General features: G+C 46.9%; 1 protein-coding gene across 2 annotated transcripts in view; it reads right to left on the bottom strand.

Moving 5' to 3' along the window:
* Nucleotides 1-20,422, bottom strand: part of SAMD4A (sterile alpha motif domain containing 4A) — a 196,877-nt gene extending 176,455 nt beyond the window's left edge. Inside the window, exons 1-2 of one of the 2 annotated variants that reach the window (XM_037054344.1) lie at nt 20,130-20,422; nt 18,341-18,967 (exon numbers count right to left, since the gene is read on the bottom strand). In XM_037054344.1, coding sequence (XP_036910239.1) covers nt 18,341-18,536 — 196 coding nt within the window. In that variant the 5' untranslated portion in view covers nt 18,537-18,967; nt 20,130-20,422. The remainder of the gene's footprint in view (nt 1-18,340; nt 18,968-20,129) is intronic. The other variant, XM_037054345.1, reaches the window with a different exon arrangement.
* Nucleotides 20,423-24,037: the final 3,615 nt, after the last annotated feature.

Raw genomic sequence — 24,037 nt, 5'->3', positions numbered from 1 at the left:
GAGCGGGGCTCCGAAGGCCAAGTGGGACTTGTAGAGGCGGAGAGGAAAGGAACTTGGGGGCTGAGGGGGAGTTGAAGGCACACTTGGAAGAAAAGGAAATGTGAGACACAGAGCAAATCGCTTTGTCTGAAACAGAGTTCGTGGAGGAAATGGGTGAGAAATATGGCTGTCACGTTAGGTTAGGGTGAAGGTTTTCAGCCTCATCAGACTCCATGCCCCCTTTGTTACCCTTTGCGAGTAACAGATAATATAACCCAATCCATATATAATGCTATTAAAGCAATATTATGACCTAGCTGTGATGTTACGGAGGAATGAAAGGAAAATAATCTATAATGGGACAGCATATGTTATAATATGTGCATCTGCAGGCGTGAGGTCTGCAGAAGGCGATGAGCTGGTCAGATCCTTGGCCCATCCTGCAACCTCTGTGAATGCTGCAGTCACGCATGCAGGCTGGCATGCCAGTCACAGACCGCAAGTACTGGTGCCAGTGTGGGAAGCCACTTCAGGTCAAGTCCTGAAGAAAACAAAGTCCTGACCTCCATCCATTGAAACTGCAGAAAAGACCTTCTGCTTAAGAATTGGTTGTAGGCTCTGATAATTACCAATGGGGTTTTCCACTTTTGTTGCCTGGTGGACATTGGAAAGCCAGTTGGGAGGCGGGGCAACTCTCCACAGTAGGCACCTGCAGGACTTTGAGTGCCCTTGACTCCGCCCACTAAATGCCAGTAGCAAACTGGCATTTGTGAAACTGATGAAACTGACACTGGGAAACTGACAACAGCCCACAAATTTCTGAAGTACCCCTAGAGGCCACGAACGACTGGGACAGAATCAGCATTTATGTGGGGGGCGCCACTGGCATTCTGGGCAGGACACTTTACCTCGGGCACACCTGTCTCTCCTGTACTGCAGGGCACTGGCTATCCCTGTCAGCAGGCACTAAAATCCAGTCATGGTGATAACCAAAAACAGCCCCTCATCTATCCTGTTTGAGACCTACCATTCCGCCTTTGAGAGACACTGACCAAGAACTTGGAAGTTTTGAATGTCATGCTACTGAAGCAACTGAGGGAGGGAGAAGGCCTGCCATAAAGAACTCCAACTTTCAAAACCTTGTAATCTTTCTATGATGCGTCTCTCAAAGAACTTAAGCTCAGGAGCATGTGATTATGAAAGCAGAAAATGAAAACTATACTTAAAGCACCCTTGAACACTCAACTAACCTTCAGCTGCCTCCCAAACCTGAGGCAGCCTCCGGCTGTTCCTGGAGGGAGCAAGCTGCTGCAAGGCACGTTACCTGGGAGTCTGAGAAACACAAAACTCAAGAGTTGAGCACTTCTGGGGTTTCACGCCACTCAAGTGGGAAGGTCAATGTGGAGTAAGGCACGAGAAGAATGTAGTGTCACTTCTTAGAAAGACTCAGCACAACTGACAGAGTGGCTACAACAGAGCATGACAAGGCATGGGGGTTGGGGGGGGGGGACTCAAAGACACTCAGGAGGGAGAAAGGGAAGATTAGGCTGGCCGGTCAGTGTCTTCCCACCTCTCATGGTGCAGGACCTTTGAAGATGGCCATTGTTGAGAACCCTCTGTCTCCTTAACCTCCTTGCTTTTCTTCATAGCACTTATTACCACACCACAGTGCCAGCCACACCACAGCCAGGCAAGTGCTCAGTGAATTAACTTATTCCACAAAATTTATTGCATTTCTGCTAAATTCCACATTCTGTTTCATGAGGGAAAGGAGCCACTGACAATACTGGCATCACCCATTTTTCATGGACCTTACATTCAAGTGAGGGCGTTCGAATGACGGCCGCTGGTATAATACGACACACAGTGACGAACACCGTGAATAAAATGAAGTAAATCAGGATAAGGCATTTAGAGATGGTGGTTGGGAAGGCATCTCTGAGAAGGAGCTGTATGAGCCGAGACTTGAAATATGGGAAGCAGTGAGCCACACAGAACAACAAGAGGGAACTTCTGCCTTATTTGAACACTGAAGTTAAGCTATCCTAATTAACACAAATCAAAGCAATGGACTTTGCTTTCAAATTAAGGAAAGGGCCATGTCTTGTATAAAGCTGGATCTTCAACTTCTAATGTGGTGTGTGTCCCTTCTTACAAGAAACACAGTTCCGAACAGGCGCCAGAAAAAAATTGTGACTGAGTGAACGACACAAGCCATCCCACTGCTTCCTGCAAGGACACACGTGCCCCTCACACTGAGCAGCACTGGCTGCCGCTGATGTTAACGCTGCTCAGCTTCTTCAGCAACTTTGCTTCAAGTGAGGTCTTGCAACTTACATTGGGAACATAAATTTGATGCAGAATGGACCAGAAAAACATCAACGTGGAAAATCCAACCAAAGTATCCATACCACATATGGCTATAAAGTTTCAACACACTGGAGTGAAAACATGAGGCTTTTTGACCCCGTAGGTGTCTGTGAGTCAGAAAGCCATCAGCTTTAATAGACCTATAGCAGTCATTGTTTCCACCGCACCTCCAGGCATTCCTCACGGATGAGGATGTAAATTACTCCGGCTCCGAAAAATTTCACACATAATGAATCATTTATCCATTCTAACTCTTGTTCCACCTCTAATGTGTCACAGTGTAAAATAGACCAAACTCCAAAATGAACACTTTCGAGGATAAAAGTACTAATTTGCGCTTTGACATACTATTCTTAATATGTTAAGTTGTATAAATTTTAATAACTTAAAACTCTTCTGAGACGATTAAGTAAAACTGAGCAGCACCTCTCCCATCCTCTGGAACACTACATGTTCTCCCACAGAGGGAGGAAATAAGCTTTTGACAGAAATAACACTTGCTTTCAAAAATCCTTTTCCTACCAAGAGAATCAAAATTTAAAACTTCCAGATATCAAATCAAAGCATAAAAGGAGACAGAAGAAAAGTATAAAGACTACAGCAGAACGATAGACATCGGGAAAAGTATCATCAAAGAAATGCACCTGAAAATAATAAGAACCTATCGAACAAGGTTTCTTTCGTTTGTTTGTTACTAATATCCAATTAGGAAGCGTGTACAAAAAGTAACCTGCTTATGTGCATAGGCTCATTCACTGGCCCAAAATTTCAGGACAATGTGGTTAACATACTTCCTGCAAAATTTTAAGGATGTGTGACCTAGAAATTGCACTTACAAGCACAGATCCCAAAGTAATAATTGGGCTTTAAAAGATGCTTCTCACAGCATTGTAACCCCCTGGAAATACCATACAGGACCAAGTGTAAATGTTTGGTTTAATAAATTGTGGCACAGCCATACCATAAATGTGATACAGTCACTAAAAATGCTCTTGTAGAAGAAGTAATGGTGCTGCATTGAAATATGAATGACATTAAATTTAAAAAGACAGTTTAAAGGTATTTTTCATAAAACTGCATATAAACACATATGGTCCTAATTTTGTGTATTTGGGTAAAAAAATTATTTGTGTATTTATGTTAGGAAAGAAGACTCTAAATACATTCAATTAAATGAGAAACAGGATTATAGGTATGATTTATGTGATTTTCTCTGTTTTTCCATTTTTCTACAATAGAAATGTAATTCTTCTTATAAAAATATTTTCTTTCAAAAAACTGTTTTAGCTAATTTGCTAGGACCTGATTTGCACAATCTGATAAATCTTTTCAGACACAGAAGAAAGTATGTTTAACAAAGCAGACTTCTCAGAAATAGCTTTTGTGTCAAATTCTATTTCATCCACTTAATGCTCCTAATTCTTTATATTATAATACTATCGAGTGTAAACTTAGCCTGGAACATTTATTTTAATCAGACAACATGTTAACAATTGTGTTGCCAAGCAATTGGGTAAAGGGCAGTAACTAAAAGATCTTCTCTTTTAACTAATTAAATCATATTAAAAGTGAGATAATGATCCAAACATCATTACCAAGTTCATTCCACTTAACAAACTTCCCTCTGAGTGCCTACTATGTGCTAAGCACTGTACTGATCACTAATTTGCTGGGATCCTCTTCAATGGCGTAGACCTGAGATAAAAGAAAACACTCAAGTCTAAAGAGTTAATCTGCACAGTTGCCCCCAAACCTACAGCCCAGCAGAACAACAGGTCCTCTGATAAAAATCCCCCACCACACAGAGATGACCCTGATGTCTCCTCCCTCAGCTGCTCTGTCTTATCCATAAGCCCTTCAACTCATGTATGTGCAGTAGACTCCACCCTAAACCCAAACCTCAACACTGAGACGCAATTCCAAAAATGAAGCCACCACAATTCCAACGGCAAAAATAATGCAATGCTTTATTTGCATCGATTTCAGTGAAAGCAGGCCAGCTAAGCCCCCTGTTACCTGCACAGCAGCTCAACAACAAATAGTATAAATATTCATTCTTTATGAAACTGCTCAAAGGTCACTTTAAAGGGAAGGGTCTCATCGATGGGACAGCTGGCACAGACTCGCTATATGTACAGACTCTACACCCGGACTTTACAAGGCACTGGCCACTGAGCCCATTGTGATGTACTATCACTATTTACACCAGTGGGGAAAATGAATGGAAAATATCACTAATTGTATAATCCCTAAGAGCATTTTATTTGATCACTGTGAACCCCCAAATCATTTAAATTCTATAAAATACTTTTGACAGAACAGTGTGCACATCTTTTCAAAAGGCTGACTGAATAATACCAGTGTTACAAATAACCTCTTTAACCTGCTGTCGCAACAGTGTAGATTTTCAACAGCTGTCAAAATAGATTCCAGTATCCATTTTACTCAAGTGTGCCAGAAGAAGATCTTAAAATTGTCAGGAGTGTCAGGATGCAGTAACTTAGTATAAAATGCAACCCAGCTGACTCCACCAACTACAGAGAAATGGAGAAAGCTGGAATCGGCTCAAAGAGAAAAGATCAATCAAGAGAAGAAGGACATGGAGAAAATCCTATCCAAGAGCAGGTAAGAAGATTCCCAGCTCCGAGCTCTGACGCAATGGGTTTTATCTACTAGGAGCTACGGAACAGAATTCTGGAAAACCACGTCATTCACCCCCAGCACAAAGGAACACCTTATGGGTGTTTGTTACTCACTCTGCTGGTACTAGGGGCACTTGCTGGTTCAGCGCAAGGTTGCCTGACACAGAAAATAAAAATACACAACCTCTAGCCCCGGCCGGGTGGCTCAGTTGGTTGCAGCGTTGTCCCATGCACCAAAAAGTTGTGGGTTTGGTCCCCAGTCAGGGCATGTACCTACATTTCAGGTTCAATCCCCGGTCAGGGCATGCATGGGAGGTAACCAATCAGTATTTCTCTCTCACACTGATGTTTCTCTCTCTCTCCCTTCCTTTCTCTCTCTAAAATCAGTAAACGTATCCTCAGATAAGGAGTAAGAAAATACAGAACCCCCAGTTAACTCTGATTGCTGATATACCACAGAGTGTTCCTTTAGTATAAGTGAGAGTAATATGCCCATTATTTATGCTGTTTCTGCAGTTCAAAGTTAGCTGCACATCCTGTATTTTATCTGGCAACTACCTACAATGAGGCGGACCAAACACTGGCCCTTCCCTCTTGGAGCTAATGTTCCAGTGCAGGTTATCAATGTAAAAAGGTAAACATTTTGAACTTTTTATTTTAAAAAATGTACTCTCGTATATACATTTCACCAAGATTCACCAGTTCCTAATCTTTGTCACCTTACATGTAACCATTTGAAAATAAATTGCAGACATCCTATCCCTTCATCCCAAAAGCCTTGATTACGCATCTCTTAATAATAAGGATATTTTCTGCCCTGACCAGGTGGCTCAATTGATTGGAGCATCGTCCCATACATTAAAACATTGTGGGTTCGATTCCCAGTTGGCCCATTCCTAGGTTAAAGGTTTAATCCCCAGTGAGGGCACATATGGGAGGCAATTCATGGATGTTTCTGGCATCTCTCTCTCTCACCCCCTTCTCTCCCTCTATCTCCCTTCCTCTTCCTTCTCTCTCTCTCAAGTTAGTTAAAAAGAACATATCCCCAGGTAAGGATTAAAATAATAATAATAATAATAATAATAATTATTATTATTATTTCTAATGTGACCAAGGTATATTATAATATTAAGGAAATTTTAAATTGTTATAATATTATCCCCTAGAATGGATATAGTCCACGTTTAAATTTCACCAATTGTCCCAATACCGGCCACGTTCTTTCCAAATCCAGGAGCCAAGCGGAAACCCCAGGCTGCATTAAGTTGTCACCTCTGTAGTTCCCTTTGCTCTGGGGCGGTTCCTCAGCAAACACGATCATTGCAATCCAGTGTGCGAGCTGGTGGCCTGCGGAGGGGGTGCGGGAGCACCGTGGATGGTGAGACACCTCCTTCTCTGTCTTCCACCCACAGACTGAGCGTCCGCTGGGAACTCCACTCACCATTTAACCCTGGAGATATTCAACACAATACCCAAGCATTTCCTGTTTTAACTCGGGGAGTTTTTCCCTCTCTCAATGAGAAGTGGGGAAAGTCTTAAAGAAAACCAACAGCGGCGATTCTGTCCTAATTACACCTCTCTGAAACTCTGCGAACGGAACAGATACACACTCAGTATTTCTGTGCAGCCCCCCAGCCAATTACCATAGGATCACACCCGAGGCTCAAATCGGACCACACGGCTCACACTTCCAGTACCGTAAAACTGTGCTTGGGTCGTCTGCAAACCTAGGGTTACGTGGAAATTCTGCTAGCACTGTTCACTCTGCCACACGAAGAAAATGTGCGAATAGGGAAGTTTTGTTCAAAACAAACAAACAAGAACACTGACAAGAAACCATTCTCCCTTTCCGACAGACATTTGTTCAAAGAAAGGTAAGGTGGAAATAATATTAAAGAATAAAAAGCCAAAGCATAATTATTTCCCTTTTTTAGCTGAGGTATGCAAAAATACTCAAAGGTTTCCCACTAAATGGTTTTAAGTGGATAATAACTTTTATGAAGTTACCTTTTTAATAATAAAACTCAAAAAACGTAATGATCACAGATTTGTGAAGACCCCAGGCCTGCCGCCTGAGGTCCAGGACCCCTGGAGTCCACTTCCACGGGCTCCACGAACCCCCGAAGCAGAGCACGTGCAGGCGGGTGCGTGATCACAGCGCAGCATTTTGCGTAACTCTCCCCAAAGAAATTCCTCAGCACTGACATCGGAGTCCTTCATACTCGAAGAAAGCGCACTCAGTGATCTAATCAATTAAAAGGATGAAAGCGGACACAAAGTGAACTCTGACAAACGACAGCCAGGCCAGCCTGTGGGGACTCTGGCCGCACAGCTGCACCTCCCGACTGACTCATCCGGTCCAGGCCTCGGGCCAGGCCCAGAGGGGCTGGCCTTCTCCGAGAGAACCACGCGCTTATTTCAGCTCTTGCTCATAGGCGAAAGCTCTGCATAAGAACCCACAGTTATCTTTTCCTGGGCCTTTTAAACAGCCACATCCCTCATTTTTTTTATCCCACTGCGTCCGTTGGCCATTCGAGAATCATGTCACCCTGCATTTGTATAACATGATGCTGCTAAGTACTGTAGGTGCGTGTATAACTCCACTTCATCCTGCCCATGGCTCTGTGACCTTTGCAGGGCTGACTCCACTTCACAGATGAGGAAACGGAGGCTGTGAGCATTTAAATAGTTTTTACAAGGAGACGCACTTCTAAGGGAGGAGGCCGGGACCCCAGCCCAGGTCCTCTGTAGGCACCAAAGGTACGAGCACCTGTTGCTCACATCTGGCCTTTTATCATGGACCTCTTGGTAACTGCACCAGGCTCAGTGTCTTGTCCTATTCTGTTATCAAGGAGTTAAGCGCTTAGGGTTTTCTCACAACGAAGATGGAAACCCCTCGTGGATTAAGACTATGAGTTCGGTTTCTCTGTACTCATTCATCCATTCATTCAACAAAACATACTGACACCACCTCCGAGCCAGGCCCAAGGTCATGTTCTGGAGGACAAAAGCGAGGAAGACACAGGCTAGTCTGGAAGGGGCGTGATGACAATGCCTGGCACTGCAACCGTCGAGCCCTGTGGGGTCAGGGCACTCTCAGGAGGAGTTGCAGTTGGTCGGCCACGTCACACACGAGAGCACCTGGGAAGAAACCGGTTCACCAGCCAGGGAGTGAAATCCTTCCCGCAGGTGGTGGGGCAGTCAGGAATGACTCCCAGTTCTGGGATTTAGGGCAACTCCAGAGTGGCTGAGTCAGAGTCCGCATAAATCAAGAGGACATTACTGGAACTGTGATTAAAACATGCCAAAATAAAGTCAAACCTTCCTACATGCAACTGCAGTCTCAAAATAGGAGCGGTAATCATCTTGCAATAAAAACAAATCGGTGCTATATTGTGAGCGACAAAACGCACAAAAAGGAGCGGGGGGAGGGGGGGGCGGTCTGGAAACCGCTTCAGGAAGCTCATCCTGATAAACGCCGTCTTGGACATTCAGGAAAGGAGAGCACTGCTCATGCCCAGCACACAGAGTCCTTCAACGTGGCGGCCGTGCTGGCCGAGGCAACCATGGGAAGGTCGCTGAGCCTAGGTCACCAGCCCTGCCCCTACTGCAGGCACCCTAGAGGCCTCTAGTCCTCTCAAATCTTCTCCAGAGGGGCTGGGATCGGCACGGTCTCTCCCAACTCCTTAATTTCATGCTGCTAGAAAATGAAATAAGAAGAATTCACTCTTACGCCTGCTGAAACAGGTCTTCCTAAAGCAATCTTCAGAAATTTCCTTCCATTTACAAACAATGGAAAAGCTTGTTTTCACTTACAGCTCTGGAGTTGGTGCTCTGCCCAATTCCAGATCCTAAGGAGATCCTGACCCAGCTCATCAACTGCTAGTGTGTCAATGTCAAGGATGCCATGAGCTATTAGGTAACACATTGCTCATTATTTCCTCTCCACAGTTCACAGGGCCTGTTTCCTTCCCCAAGTCCTGCCTGTTCATGCGGAGGCAGCAGAAGCCTCTATTCCCCGAGTCTCCGTCATTGGAAGGGAAATTCTGAATCGATGCCTTCACTTAATTAAAAAAAATTTGCCAGCATGAAAAAGAAGCCAAGCCGTCTCAAGCTCCATAGGATTAAAATCTGATAAATAAGAAGCACATTAAAAAGGACAAGCTGAAAAGAACTCTTCCAAGATCAATTTATAAAATGTTAGAGTGAAACATATTAAACTACCCTTAAACATCCTCAGGCACTTTTCTTTTACAGGACAACATTTTATTTACTAAGAACTGGACACAGTCTGCAGCGCTCACTGGTAGTGAGGATTCAACACAGGCTCCCGGGTCAGAAACACCTTGGTGAGCGAGGCACAGGTTCAGCCACTCTCAACCTACATCTGCTCATCTGCAAAGTGGAGATAATAACTACTTTGTGGAATTTATATATTTAGAAACCAGTTATTAAGCATTTACTACGTTCAAGAGTCTGGGTAGTAACAAGCACATTATTTAATTATTGCAATGTGCTGTATTTAATTTCCACAGCCATTAGTTCTGCTTCATTGTGTCATTCACCTGTTCGATAATTGGAGGTAACGGGTGTGTGTATGTGCAGGTATCAGCACCTCACCTGACACTGCTGAAGAGGAAGGAAGGAAAGGAGGGAGAAGGGAGGGAGGGAAGGAAGGGAGGAAGGGAGGGAGGGCAACTATGACCACACAAAGACTATCTATCTCATGCTCGATGGAGAGAACAAGAAGATTCACAGGATGTAGACTGCAATTATGAGTTACCTTTGCTAATAAATGACTGACACTCAGGGCTTATTGCTGTTGGGTGACCCCAAAGCAGCAATATTCGATCTAGCTCTTTACGTCTTTTCTTAAACATGGTGGTACCACTCATCACAGTCGCAGCACCACTTCAATGCCCACTTCACAAAAAGAACAGAAAATCACTCTAAAGTGTGTCTCTCAAACAAAAGCCACAAACCTGTGGCCCAGTCAGGCCAGGAAGTACCAGAGGAATACACTGGAAATCATTTGAGGGAGACTTTGAAGACCATTCACTCATACTGTCTCTCTTTTTCTTCTCTGCTCCTGAAAATTTTGTTTTCTTATCTTTATTCCTGTTCTGAGGGAGTCATAGAATCTTAAGGTGAGGGGGTCCTTTAGGGGTCATCCAAGAGGTCTCAGCTTCTTTTCTAAGGAAACTCACACTGAGTTCCTCCAGGGGAGAGGGCAGAGTGGTTCTGAAGCGAGGCCATTCGTTTCCTCCCTAACCAGTAGGATAACGACCATCCCCACCTAATCGCATAAGGTGGTTGGGATGAATAAACGAGATACTACACGCAAAGAATTCACTAAGGTGCCTGGCACAAAGCAGGCTTTCCATGAATAGGAGCCAGACCCATTCAGAAGTATTGTTCCGTGCCTTGCACAATGCTAAACGCTTGTCCACCCCTGGTGAAACCCAAGCCACTGCCTCCGAAGCAGCTTAAGCCCCTGTCTGGGAGCCCTGATCATCCAAGTTTTCCTTTACTTCGAGCTACATGAACTGCACCTTCTACACAATGCCTTCTACACAGATACAGAATTGAACCCCTCCACTCCAAGCCAAGCTTTCAAAGAACCAACGACAGTTGTCATGTTCTCCACTCATCTTTTTCTCCAGCTGAAATGTCCCCCTGGTTCTCAAGTGTACTGCCATGCTCTTTCCTCTGGCCACTTTCTGACTGGTCCGTCTTCCTCAGTGTGAGTACCCAGAATGAAATGACAGACTGGCCGGAGCTCGTATTGTATTGTTATTCAGAAAGGAAAACCCATTCTGAACACAGTATTATTATATATTGTACCATATATCTAATGTATTGTTGAAGGTTTAGTGGCTTTGGGGACAACCATGTTGTGACATTATTCAGGCTAAGCTCACAGTCCACTAAAAGCCAGAAGCCCGGTTCATGGGCGCTGCTAATGAGCCTCCTCTAAGTGAGGTCTGGGGGCCGCACAGAGCGGTTTCGTAGCCACCTTGTCATCTTTAGGTACTGTTTGGGACCAGGGTCCTGTCTGTGCTGTGAGGCCCTCAGCTATACCTTCTCAGCCCAGCTTCCACTGCAGCCCCTGGTGTGGCCACCAGCTCAGGGAGGTGTAACCTGACAGCACTCTGTCTCAGTTGTCCCACTCTCTCTAGCTTTCTGCCTGGGGGCTTCTTGACACCACAGCGTAAGACATGGTGGCAAGGCTGGAAGAGTGGGGACTTGGCACGCTGGGACGCTTTTGACCAAGGTGCCTGAGAAGCCTGTGGGTAAGTTCCCACCTCATCTGCCCCTTGACCCCTTCTGAGGTACAGACCCCCTTTCCTGTTCCCTGAGGTCAGTGCCCAAAATAAACTACCTGCAGGCCAGCCCTTGCCTCCAACTCTGCTTTCTTGGAGACCCCAGGCTAGGCCACGCGTCTACACGTGAGCCCTGAGGCACGGCACCCAAGACCTTCCTTGAGGATGACAGTCCCCAAAGCTGGCCTGTCAGTCCCTGAAACCACTCTAAGGCCACGGGACTAGACTCTCCTCCAGCCCCCCAGGTCTCCATTTTGTTCATCAGGAAGGAAGGTGCTTTGCCAAAGGCGGTGCTGAGACTCAGCCATGGGCTGCCTGTCAGAATTCCTGCGCTCAGCCCGCAGCACAGAAATGTCCCCGTCAATGCCATCTCCCATTCCATTGCCCCGTCAACAAAGAAATGACGTTAGTTAGTTCTCCATTGCCCATTCTTCCCATTCTTCCCATTCTTTGGAAAACCAGGCCACTTCCTATTTCCTCATCCCAATACTAACAAGTCGAGTTTTAAACAATCTTCTGAGATCTTACACAGGATTGGTGTTGACTTCCCAGATCCCTACTAGGTACAGAACCTACTTGCACCCTCCATTTTTTTCCAAATGGACACAGTGTTATTTGGGGAGGCTTCAGATGATACCCCTATTCTTTTATGACTCTCCAGAAATTCAAAAGTGGTTCAGCATCACCATTTCAGTCACACATTTAAATCGCTATTTGGTGCATATACTCACATAGATAAGTGAGTACGAGGAAAGTCAACATTCTATGTGTATCTAGGCTGCACACACAAGCACCTGCATTCCACCAGAAAACGTGAGGATAAGCTGCTTCAGAAACTCCAATGATTGGGCTTTATGGGAGTGTGCTGGGGAAGCAGAAAGAGCTCTCTCCCATCCAGTGTCTGGGATGAACATGCCTGCTCTCTCCAGCTCAATGTCACAGTCCATAGCATCAGGGAAAAAAAATAATCGTTCCTGGAACCTGAATTTCCATGGGACACTCATCATTAGAAGGCCTGGAAATTCCAGCAGAGGCATGTCCAAAAGCCCGGGAAAATGCTGCAGCAGAAGCCAGCTCTGCCTTCCTGAAACCCAGACTCAGTCTCGGAGGGTGAAAAATAAAAATAAAATAAATAAAATAATACAGTACAAGGTTCCTACGTAGAGAGAGAACCACCTCCAAGAACTAGCTTGTGCGTCCCAGGGAGTGCCCTGCTCCTGCAGAAAAGCAGGCTGGCTCTTGGGAACCCCAAGCTGGCTCTCGGGGCGCAGCCTTCACAGCAAGGCCCACGTCCGGACCAGCTAAAGGAGAGAGAAAGCTGGACTGCTGTTCCGAGGGGGCTGCTTTCTTTGGGAGATTCCTGCCTCAGGGCAGCTTCCTCCGAAGCCAAGAAAGAAAAAAAAAGGTTCAGAGGAGATGTCTAATTCTGCATCTTAATCTATGCGAATTGGATGAGCTCAGGAAGGCCGTGGAATGATTACAAGGGATGGAAAGAAAGGAACAGGCTAAAAACTTCAAGTAGTCATTTTTTATTTTTTATTTTTTATGAGCACCACACCTTTCCTAGAAAATGAGCTATATGAGGCAAAGGCCTATAGATGAAAACTTCTCCATTTCTCCAGGTCAAGGAGAGCAATATTCTCTCTTCTCCAGCATCATCAATTCTTTCTAGCGTTACGCTTTTTGGGGATATTCTGGGGAGTTTGCCGTTATTTCTCAGCCCTTCCGACTCTCACCCCACCCTTGTTTGTCTGTTTAAACATGAACCAACTGATCTGACTACTACATGTGTCTGTCTGCGTTCACTTGTGTTTCATGGGACCTGTTTATAACACACACTCAGTTGCTGAAGCCCTTGAGCACCGAAGCTAAACAATCACATCCCGTTATTTACAACAAAGAGCACAGATGTGGGTGACCACCCAAACAAAATCACTGCACCCTAAGTAAAAAGTGTTTCAGATACCAAAGCCCAATATATTTCATTCAGCATCTGCTTTCTGCTCTCACCAACTGAAGGGAAAAAGTGTCGACAGGAAATGTGGGAAAAGTGGGTCAGTGCTGCATTTTTAGGAACCAACATGACAGGGAAAAACAGAGCTAAAATGTAGAAGGTGGAGCGAAGTAGTCTCATGTCTTTTCGGGGTTCCAAGTCCTCTCCAATCTCTCCTTGATAACCTTTTAAACAAAAAGATTCCCTACATAGCATTTTACATACGTTTTTACATAAATTCTATATTAATTAGAGGTCTTGTAAACCTGGGGAATAGAATAGGTCGTCAGTTGATTATTAATAAGGAACTTTTGGACAATGACAAGGTTTGATTAGCTCCTTTTTACAGATGAGAAAACAGGCTCAGAATCTGACTGACTGATTCAAAATACATACTCTAAGAATCTTCTAGGAAACATGCTCTCCTGTGGATATAAAGAAGTGGCCACCTGGGCAATACCTTCTTTTCCTCTCCACCTCAATCCTTTCTTTTCCCGCCGTGCATCAATGCTGGCAGCAACAAAGCTACCCTGGGCTGATGACGCCACCCGGTGGCCACCACGGAAACTGTCTGAGCCAAACTGCCTGCCTTCTCCCATCTCTGCCTCTCAGAGATCACACATGTACCGAAAAGCTCTTTTCCAAAAATGTACACACACACACACACACACACACACCTTTCATCTTTTAACTCCTTTCCAAAAAGCCTTCTTGGGTTTTCTGTCATATCTGCAGGGTCAAGTCCAAATACTTGAGCTGACAAAGTCCTGTACACACATAGCTTCTTTTTTAACTTTGGCCTTTTTAGACCTCAACATTCTACACTCTTCTAGCCACTCTGAACGCACTGTTTTCTGCACACCACTGGGCCCTTTCAGAAGGCGGTATTTTTATAGATATGATCTTTTTCTGCTTAGAATACACCTTCTTGCCTGCTCTCTACAATCCTTTCTACATACTGGACCAACTCCTATTCACCCTCCAAAGCTCAACTCAAACATACCTCTTCTTCATCGAATCCTCCCTGACTCCCCCAGGCAATTAGCTTCTACGTTCACAATGCATCTGGAACCCCTGCCCCCTACCCATATCTGTCCCTGAGAACCCATGACAATGTATTGGTCATTTACTTAACACAGTATCTGTGTACCAGACACCAAACTATATAGCAAGTTACCCTTGTATTCCCACTTTGTAACACAGGGCCAGGGAAATCGTAGGTACTCGGAAAATGTGTGTAGATGAATAAGTGAGAGAAAGAACTACAAACAAGAGCTTATCCAGTCTCATCAGGAAAATCACTATTCTTTAGCTTTCCTTTTTATGCCCTTTGTGACTTTAAAAAGCAACTCAGGGTAGGGCATACCTACAATACGGAAACTAAAAACCATAAAAGTCATAGAGCCAACATCTTCACCCTGTAACGGGAGCAAATACACTCGCAAGTCCTTTGTAATTTTCACAATTAGTTTTGTTTCCAGCACCACCATTTCAGTTAATGCTTTTTCCTGTATTTAATTGTCAGTAAAGCATGTAACTTTTTGACATTTATTTACTACAAACATATGCAATTCCTCAAAAAATATGCATTGTTCTGTGAGTTAATAAGTCACGGTGGATTCACTTGCAAATCTCCATCTATTACACCATTTCCATTGGAAAAATATAGTTCAAGTCCAAGTAACCAATGCTGCACAACGTATTTTTCTTTGGGGAACTGGAGGTCTAGTCAGTGGGTTACATTTTTGCCAGTTTTAGGTATTGAATGAACTCTTGGCTCTAGAAACAATTATCTTCAAACTGAGACTGTCTAGAAGTCTCAGTGTTAACCTGGCTTGGTGGCTGAAAGGTACTTTTCTAAGGCTATAAAGCTTCTGAAAACACACCTCCACTTAAAGAGCTGATCATGACCTGTGCCTACCCAGCAAATCTGGAGACACACACACATAACTCCACAGAAATGGGATCAACCATTTTTGGTCTCAGATAACCATGACCCTGAGGCAAAGGACAGGCCAGTGAGGCACTGGATTCTCAATAAATGCTAAACTGAAAAGAATGAAAAGTTAATATCTAAATGCATCCCACAGATTTCAAATAAACAAGGTCTAATGTGAGAGATTCTCTCTATTTAAAGTCAGTTCTGAAGAAAACAGGGCCAAGTTCACACTATTACTATTTTTTTATTATATAGAGATGAAACCCTAGATATGAATTTGGTGCCCATTTACCAAGTTTTAAAAGCTCTCAATATCAGAAGAAACATGCATGCTCCCTAAATTGATGGTTACAAAATAAAATAACTGATACGTGAAGATTTTGGTACAGGAAACCTCCACCAGCCAGCGAAGGAGTCATCACATGCAGCCCAGTTTTCTGAATGGGTAAGAGCTTTACAGACTGAAACAGCTTGGGAGGTAAGGTCAATTATCTTGAGTGTCAATATCTCCAAAGTTTATGGTCTATTTCCCTCTCTTCTCAAAGAGTGCACTTAAAAATGTATCCCTTGGGTCATTCACTCTCGTTCATGGTAAACATCAATTACTGATTTATGTTACTTCAGGGCAATGCCTGCAGGGTCGATGGAGGATTCCTACCTGAATTATTGCCCTGAATTTTTCTGTCTCTTCCCTGGCTGTCAGGCTGTCAGGGATCATTTTTCACTCCTGGTTACAGCAGCCAATCGCCCCATTCTAAATGTGTTAATAACCATAATATGCAATGGAGGATTGTTCAATTTTTTTAAAAGGTAAAGATTGTTGTCTAAAATAAGAGTAATTACGTCCCCAGAGAGGAGATGAAGTATTCTCCCAGAGATCAGGCCATCTACTCTGGTTGCTCGGTGGGCATTGCTGCCCCTTTCCTCGTCCTCAGTTGTGTTCCCTTGCCTGTAAGTGAGCCATTCTTCAGACTCAGGTATGTACGACACACCTGGATGCCCTTTGTGGCCCTCGTGCTTCAGAGGTAGAGCAAACCATCCCACCACTAAGGAACTTCCGTCCTGGCCACACAACAAAGCAAATGCAAAGGATTCCAAGGAAACAAACTGTCCAGATTGAAAGGTTAATCCACAAACTAGAAAATGGTCCTCATATTACATAATGGGTCTAGATGGCGTATGTCTACAGCATTCGGCAGCATGAACAGGCCGGTGTCTTATGCAAATAAGTATGGGAAAAAATTGGGGGGTGGATTATGAAATGACAAAACGACTCACAGAAGTTCAACCTTTTCTTGGATTATTAAATTACAAGTTTTTTAAAGTAAGCAACTTCTTTTAATACCGTACGGTAATGCTTCACTTACTAAACTGCTGCTCCATTGGAAAAAGTCTTCTTTACTCAGCAGGGAAAAAATGTTACTCTAATAATTGAGTAACCGAAAGATTAATTATCATCACTTTAAACTGTCCCCACAAGCACTGCAGTCAAGCATTCAACATAAATGACGGTACTCCAGTCCTGTGCATTCCACAAAGTGCAAAAGTTTATGTAACCTTGTTTGTCAAACCTGAGAAAGCAAAATCAAGCAGGTGAGCCAGGCCACCCTGTCACATTAAGGACAGAAATAAAGAGAGTGGACATCAGTTATCCCAGTCATGCTTTCACACCCTTTTAAAGGAGGCTGGCCTTTTAGCTATTTATAAATATGGGGCTGAAGGGACCCTGCTACCACGACCCTAGTGAGGCACAGGGTGACCTGTCACGTTCCAGCTGATCCCAGGGGGGCTGTGGGATCTCCCTCAGTGTGCCCCCCTCCCCCAATACTTGGCAGCATGAGCTCTTGTGAGTGCAATCCCGTCTGCTCAGGAAAAGGACTGTGAGGATTTCAAGCGGTCGGTCACTTCCAGCCTTTGATTCTATATATGGAAACATCCCATCCTAGTGTTTCCAGCATCATGAGCACCACATCAGGGAGGAGGAGTAAGGAGGAGGCGAGCTCCTTGCCTGCTGCCCTGACAACACACTTGCTCTGTCTCCCAGGCCCCAGTGCCCTGGACTGGCCCTTGTCATCAAATGGCAGCCCAGGCCTCTGCTGAGTCTTGCAGGCTAACGGCTCTAACGCGGAACAGCTGGAAGAGGACCCTGCATTCTTTGCTCTGCGTAAACACTGGGGGATCTGTTCACCCTCCTGCTGCCGCAGGAACGAAAGAATTTCCCCTATCCAAAACTACCACGAACAGACCTTCCCTCAACCCCCATCCTCGCTCCACTCCTCTGCATCTAGGGATGTAGTTCCAGTCACTGCCCATGCTAGCAAACAGCAAACTGCTGGGCCCTCCCTTTGCACGCATGCACTTTCTACCCTAGTTGAGGAGTCGGTAAATCCTAGCAGGGTAATAGGAGCTGATCCTGTTATCTTCAGTAAAGTTTCCTAACAAAAGGCGGCAAGGACATGCCTCCAGTGAGTGAGACCCTTTCCACAAGATCCACACCAATGCCAACACCGTCACGACAGATGAGCACATCCAAATAGTATACGCACTGCAAGTATTTTAATACTCTGTAGCGTCACCTACATATTACTCAGAATACGGAGCTCTAACTGTAATACCCGTGGGGAGAGATTAAGGATAAAATTGGATTTTCATGTATTGCTCACACAGCCTAATCAAAGCCCGGCTTCCGAAGAGCAGTCCCAGGTTTCCTCATGTGTTGCCGAAACCCGGAGAGCCACGATCGTTGCCCGAACGAAGAAGAAAAAAACCCCAGAAAATCCAGACTCTACGTGACCTGACTTACTTATTTCCCAGGAAACTGCATGAGAGAAAAATCAATCATTCATGCTACCGTAGCTACCACACAGAATGGAGTTGACAGTGGGCAAAAAAAAAAAACAAAAACCCAAAGCGGCCAGCGGAGGTAAGTGGGCGGCAGGGGCGGGACGCCGAAGGGGTTGAGAGGCCAAGGGCCCCGGGGACGGCGCGCCCGTGTTCCCTCGGAACCGCGGCTGGGGGCGGAGCCTGGGCCCGAGGCCGCGAATGGGAGGGTGGGGGGAACAGACCGGCGCAACAGCGGCGGCCGTACACTCACCGGGGCTGTTGGCCTCGCCTTCGAGGACATGCAGCTCCGCGCAGTCGGCCAGCGAGTGCTCCAGGCAGAGCTGGAGGAAGCGGGCCTGGGTCTGGCTCACGCGCTTGAGCAGCGACAGCAGCGCAACAGTCTGCTCGCATTCGTTCCAGCCCTTAAACCAGCCAGCCAGCACCCCGACCTGGTCGCGAAACATCATGGTTAGGGGGCTGCCTTCGGTCTACACAGCCCCCCTGGAGCCGCAGCCTGGCCCGCCTGCCCCAAAGTTTGGCGGAGCCGCAGCCCCGCGGCCACCGGAGACGCGTTCCGGTTCCAAGGTGGCTCGGGCGCCTGGACGCTGCAGGTACCGCCTCGGCTCCTGCCTCTCGTCTGGTTTCAGTTACGTTCCGGTGGTTCTGGCTGATTTCCCCAGAGATGATGACAGACAGTAGCACGGAAATGTTTCTTTTTTAAAAAAAATAACGATTTAAAAAAAAATCCGCACAAGGCACACAAACTGAATGAAGAATGCTCGCTTTCCCCCCTCCTTCTCACAGCTTCGAGATGGTAATTGTCGGCGTCCCGGGGTCTCTTTCCCGCTGGGCAGCAGCTCGGACCCTTCACACCCGCATTCCCGAGCGGTGGTCACCACTGAAAGGAGAGAAAGGGCTGCAGTGAGACCTCAGCCGGGGAGGGAGCGCGCCCCACAAGTGCATCAGAGGGGGCAGGGGGAGCCTGATGGGGTCTTGGTCCCCCAAATTCCGGTCGCCCCCTCCACACCCGAATGCGGAGACGAGCTTTTCCCGTTCTAGGAAAGACCAGACGCCTCCTTCCCGAGTGCGGGAGGAGACCCCACGGCTTCCTGTTGCTGCCTCTGGGCACGGCTGGTGCTCCCCACACCCCCCACCCGGAGTGGCCTCGGGTGCTGTGTCTGAGAACGCCAGCGCCAGCAACAGATTTTCCTCACGCAGAAAACTTGCAATGCGGCTGCGAGGGGCGCGGGGGTGTGGGTGGGGGCTAACGCAAAGCAGAGGCGGAGGCAGCAGCAGCAGCCCGAGTTCCTTCCTCCTCCTCCTCCTCCTGCCAGAGAAGCAGCCGAAAGGCTGCAGCTCCATCTACAGCAACAGCCAACATCTCCACCACCAGGCGCCCCTCTGGATTTAGGCCGTGAGCAGCCGAGGCAGCAGCTCGAGACAAAAATAAACTCTCCCCACCCAAAGCTCCTCGCCCAGCGGGTGGAGGCGCAGCCGGAGCCCGGCTCCCCCGCGCCTCGCCGCTCCAGCCCACCCGGGAGGTCTCTAGGGCCTGCTTCGCCCTGAGCGATCAGATGTGCGCGTGCCTGTGCGTATATGTGTAAGTGTGTATGCGCGTGTGTGCTTTAGGCATCCTGCTCCCACTGCCGCCTCCCACGGGCCGGGTCTGTCCGGCCCAGCGCCTAGTCCGTGCGTCCCAGGCCGAAGGCAGGAGGCACAACCTCGAGCGCGCGGCTCGCGGAGACAGCCGGGCCGCAGCACTACTTCCCGCAGCAGGCAAGGCGGCTCCGCCGGGACTGCGGCTCCACACCGCTGGCACACGCCCCCCCAAGGACCTCAAAGAAAGTTCGGCTTCAGAGGCTCCCCGAGTCCTTCCCCGTTTGGGTGGCCGCGGCCAGCAAAGAAGGGAGCTCAGCGACTCTACCCTCGATGGGGCGGCTCTCTCCCAGCATCCCGCTTCCCGACTCCCCGAACTTCTCGAGCGGAGAGGGAAGTCGGGCAGACAGGCACCCAGTGGCCGGAGGGTGTCCTGCCGGGGGCGGAAGGAAAGGGGCGCTCACCTCCGCGGGGCTCATAGCGGCGGTTCGGGGCCCTCGCGGGTCCGGGCCTGCGGCGGCTGTCAGCGAGGCTGGGGGTGCCCGCAACGCGGGCTTCGGGCCATGCCGTCGGGGCGGGCGGCGCAGAGAGAGTGCGGCGCTGTGAGTCCGAGCCGCCGCCACCACCACCGCTGCCTCCAGTGTCGGCTGGCGGAGGACTGAGCCGCTCAAGCCGGAGCTCCCCACATGCTACTGATTAACATACACCATTACATCATGGGCTTGGCAGGGAGCGCCCGAGCGGGGGGAGAGGAACCCGGGCGGCGGCGAGCGAGGGAGTGGGGGGAGGATCCCGGGACCGGCCTGCAGCAGGGGGTGGGGGGAGCGGATTCCTATGTGGGGGCCAGAAAAGGGGAGGGGAGCGGAGTGGGCGGAGCCAGATGCGCAAAGGGGTCGGGTTGGAGGAGCGGGGTGGAGGGAAGAAGTTTGGGGAAGGGGAGGGGTCTGGGTGAATTCCTGGCTGCTGCTGCCTGTGGATTGTGGTGGGGCTGGCGGCTGGGGCGCTGGAGCCACCGAGCGGGGCCAGGGGGCGGGGGCCGGAGGGCTGTTGAGCAGGGACGGTGCTGCCACCGGCTGCTCGTCCTTGGGAATGTGGTTTGCCACTCGAGTGACCCCTCGGCCTGACTTGTGTCGCAGGGTGGCAGAGCGCCTCGTCCCGCAGACGTCGGAGACCTGAGGCCACCGCCGCGGGGAGCGTGGATGGGTTTGGGAGGTCACAGACGCGAAGGGAGGAGGAAGCCTACAGGCAGTACGCACAGCTGGACGTGCCTGGGCACCAGGCTCCGTGGTGCCGAATCGGAGGAGCGCGAGGAAAGCCTGGTCCGATCACACCCCCCCACCCCCACCCCCGCCCAGTTCGGGCCTCGGATGCCCTTTGCTCCTACCCAGGGCCCCGCACCCCTCTCCAGCCTCTCTCTGCTGGAAAGCCGCCTACGTCTGCGACTAGCCTGGGAGCTTTGCGCCAGAAGCGCAGGCTGCGGCTGCGGGCCTGAAGGGGAGACGGCGTCGCCCAGGTTGGCAGGGAGGCGGGCGCCGCCACCTGTCTGCGTGTCTGAGTCGCCTGTACCTGGCTCTGGAGAGTGCGCGAGGCCAGGCCGGGACTCCAGAGGTCCTGGTGGTGCAGAAGAGGACAGGCAAGCATGGCGCTGGGGCCCAGCAACACGAGATGGCTAGTCTCGAAAGTACAGAATTGTTTAAAAATATGCCAAAACCTAAAAATCGATATACCTTCTAATATTAGTTGAAAGGTCACAGATGGAGTTGATGACCAAATTCCGACTATCTCCTATTTCCAGTGAAAGCACTAAACCCTTGAACATTTTCTCCAGCAAGTTCATTAAAAAGTACTGAGAAATCGGTGAATCGTGTATTTCCATTCCAGCTCTCCCCGTTCTTTCGAATACAGTACTAGGAGATAAAGTATCTGATATCCTTCCACTACTTAGCACTTCCGTCTTTCAACTCCCGCACATGTCCCTGGAATTTCGATTCTTTCTTCCTTCCTCGAATCTAATCTCTGCATCTTTTAGCTCATTCAGAGATGCGACAGCACCTAACCATCTGTTGAGGTATTGAAATGTCTTAGGGAGCGGTGGAAGTTTAGGTGCTACCGTTAAAACAGAGTGTGTGAATAAATTTTAGAAGTTCCTTATGAACCAGCCAGGAAAGGTGTCTGCACAATTTAATGAATATTTTGCCCTAAAAACAAGAAGTCTAAAGTCAATGTTTTATTTTTGTTTCGTTTTATCCTTATAGAGGCAGAAAAGCTTGACATGTTTTCTCCATGACATTACTCTGAATTAGCGAGCCCTTGGTAGTAGTTTCTAAGGAAACCTGGCGGAGCGTCAGACCACTGTCTTACCTGGGTGGTTACCTTCCTATCTACCGCAGACAAAGTGTAAATTCCCCGTCTGAGGTTTCTGGAAACCCCCAAGAGTGATTTTTTAAATAAAAGGAAAGAAGCATACGTTTTATTAACTTGTTTGTTGTCACCTGCAGTTTACTAAACAAATAATAAAACTAGAAAACATAAATACAACAAACCAGGCAAATCTGAAGAATTCTACTTATGATGAAGAAAGAAAATACTGCCACCTACTGGAAAAATGTTGTTCTTACAGCTACTGCCTTTGACAGGAAAAAATCTTGATTTAGCTCATTTTTTGAAACATTTCTGAGAAACATAAATTTGAGCCTGACATTTGAGTCTCACCAGTCCCCCTTGTTTCGTGGGTTCGTAGTGCTGATAATGTCCCTTCCCGCTTGGCCTTCTCCCTGATGAGAAAGGGGGTGGAGATGAGATGATGAGAAACGCAGTGAGGCTGCTTCTCTGTTTCTCACAAAAAGTGAAGTCAGGACTCTGAAGAAAGGAAAGTAATACTATTGGCTAAATATATGTTTTTGTATTGAACATGGATTTCCCTATGTGAATATGTAGCTCATTTTTATGGATAATTATAAAGCAGTTAACAAGTGCTAAATACCCACCTCACTTGGAAAGTGAAAATATATGATAAAGGAGATTATTAATATGTCTATGTTCGCTACAGTCCTAACTAGTCATTTTAAAATGCCTATACTTCTTTATATTTTCTATTTTTTTCTGCCCAAAGCAAAAACGTTAAAACGCAATAAAACACTGCATGAGCTCAGGACCACTAACTAAAATTAACTTTAGAAAGAATCCTAAAGAAACTACACTGTAAAAGTTAGGTCTTGGCCTCTCTGGAATTGCTTATGAGTCTCATTTGCTCCCTACCTGGGTCTGGTCCTAGCCTCCCCACTGTATCTCCCCACTTCAGCTCTAGTCTAATCACTCCCCACCCTGACTTTTCTGTAGTTTCTGACTTGGCATTAAATACATTCCAGGCTCTTTGGCCTGAATTACAAACAGTTTGTCACATGGCCACTATCTGCTGCTCTGGCTTTCTCTCTCACACACATTTCATTCACTGGTTCATTCAACAAGAAGTATTTATTGAGTTTAAATCATTGTGCTAAGCAAAGAAGGCGTGCAAAGGTAGAAGAGGAGGCGTTGTCTCTTCAACCTCCAGTTGAGAGTGTGACGTATGCATGTGTCACACGCACACACACACACACTTCACTGCAAGGTACAGTAATCAGTGGGTCTAGGGGGAGGCCACACGCCATGTTGAGAAAGACCAGAGAAGGCAAAACTTCAGCCAGAAAATTCAGAAAGATACTACTACTCATCTGGTGGATACTTTTGAGTTGGTACTCATTGCATTCATAGTTTCATCAGAGATGAGCAAAATTTTAAACACAGAGAGCACCCAGGAGGCCAGGAGGTATAGATGTTTGTACCAATAAAGCAACTTGAGAACTCCATGTTTGTCATTTCCAGTCCATATTTCCTTCCAGGAGTAAGTCAAAATGGGAGAAGAAATGCAGGCCTTCCCAGATTTTGATGGTGGCTGTAAACTAGTGGAAAGAGATCCAACAAACCACTAAATGAGGCACAACCTGTAAGCTGGTAATTCCATTTTTAGGAATCTATCCTACTGAACTAAAAGCATCGTTAGTATAAAGTTTACTAAAGTGTGAATATAAATACAAGAATGTTAATTACATTACAGCATTGTTTGTAATAACAAAACACTAGAATACTTATCTGTGGAGGACTGCATGAATAAATTATGAAACCTCCATACTATAAATCTTATTCACCTATCTTTAAAAATTAGCTGCGCTTGGAAAAATGCATCCACATATGATGGACTGATAGGTGGGTATATAGATAAAGTAATAAGTGATGAAGTACAGCGAAATGTTAATGTAGAATCTAGATGGTGAGTAGATATTCACTATTCAATTCTTCCAGCTTTCTGTATGCTGCTGTTTATAACACGTTG

The sequence above is a fragment of the Sturnira hondurensis genome, unplaced genomic scaffold (assembly GCF_014824575.4).
Source record: "Sturnira hondurensis isolate 20B ecotype Veracruz unplaced genomic scaffold, ASM1482457v3 Scaffold0008196, whole genome shotgun sequence".
NCBI lineage: Eukaryota > Metazoa > Chordata > Mammalia > Chiroptera > Phyllostomidae > Sturnira > Sturnira hondurensis.
Note: the sequence above shows the minus strand (reverse complement) of the source record. Positions and strands in the feature narration are given on the sequence as shown.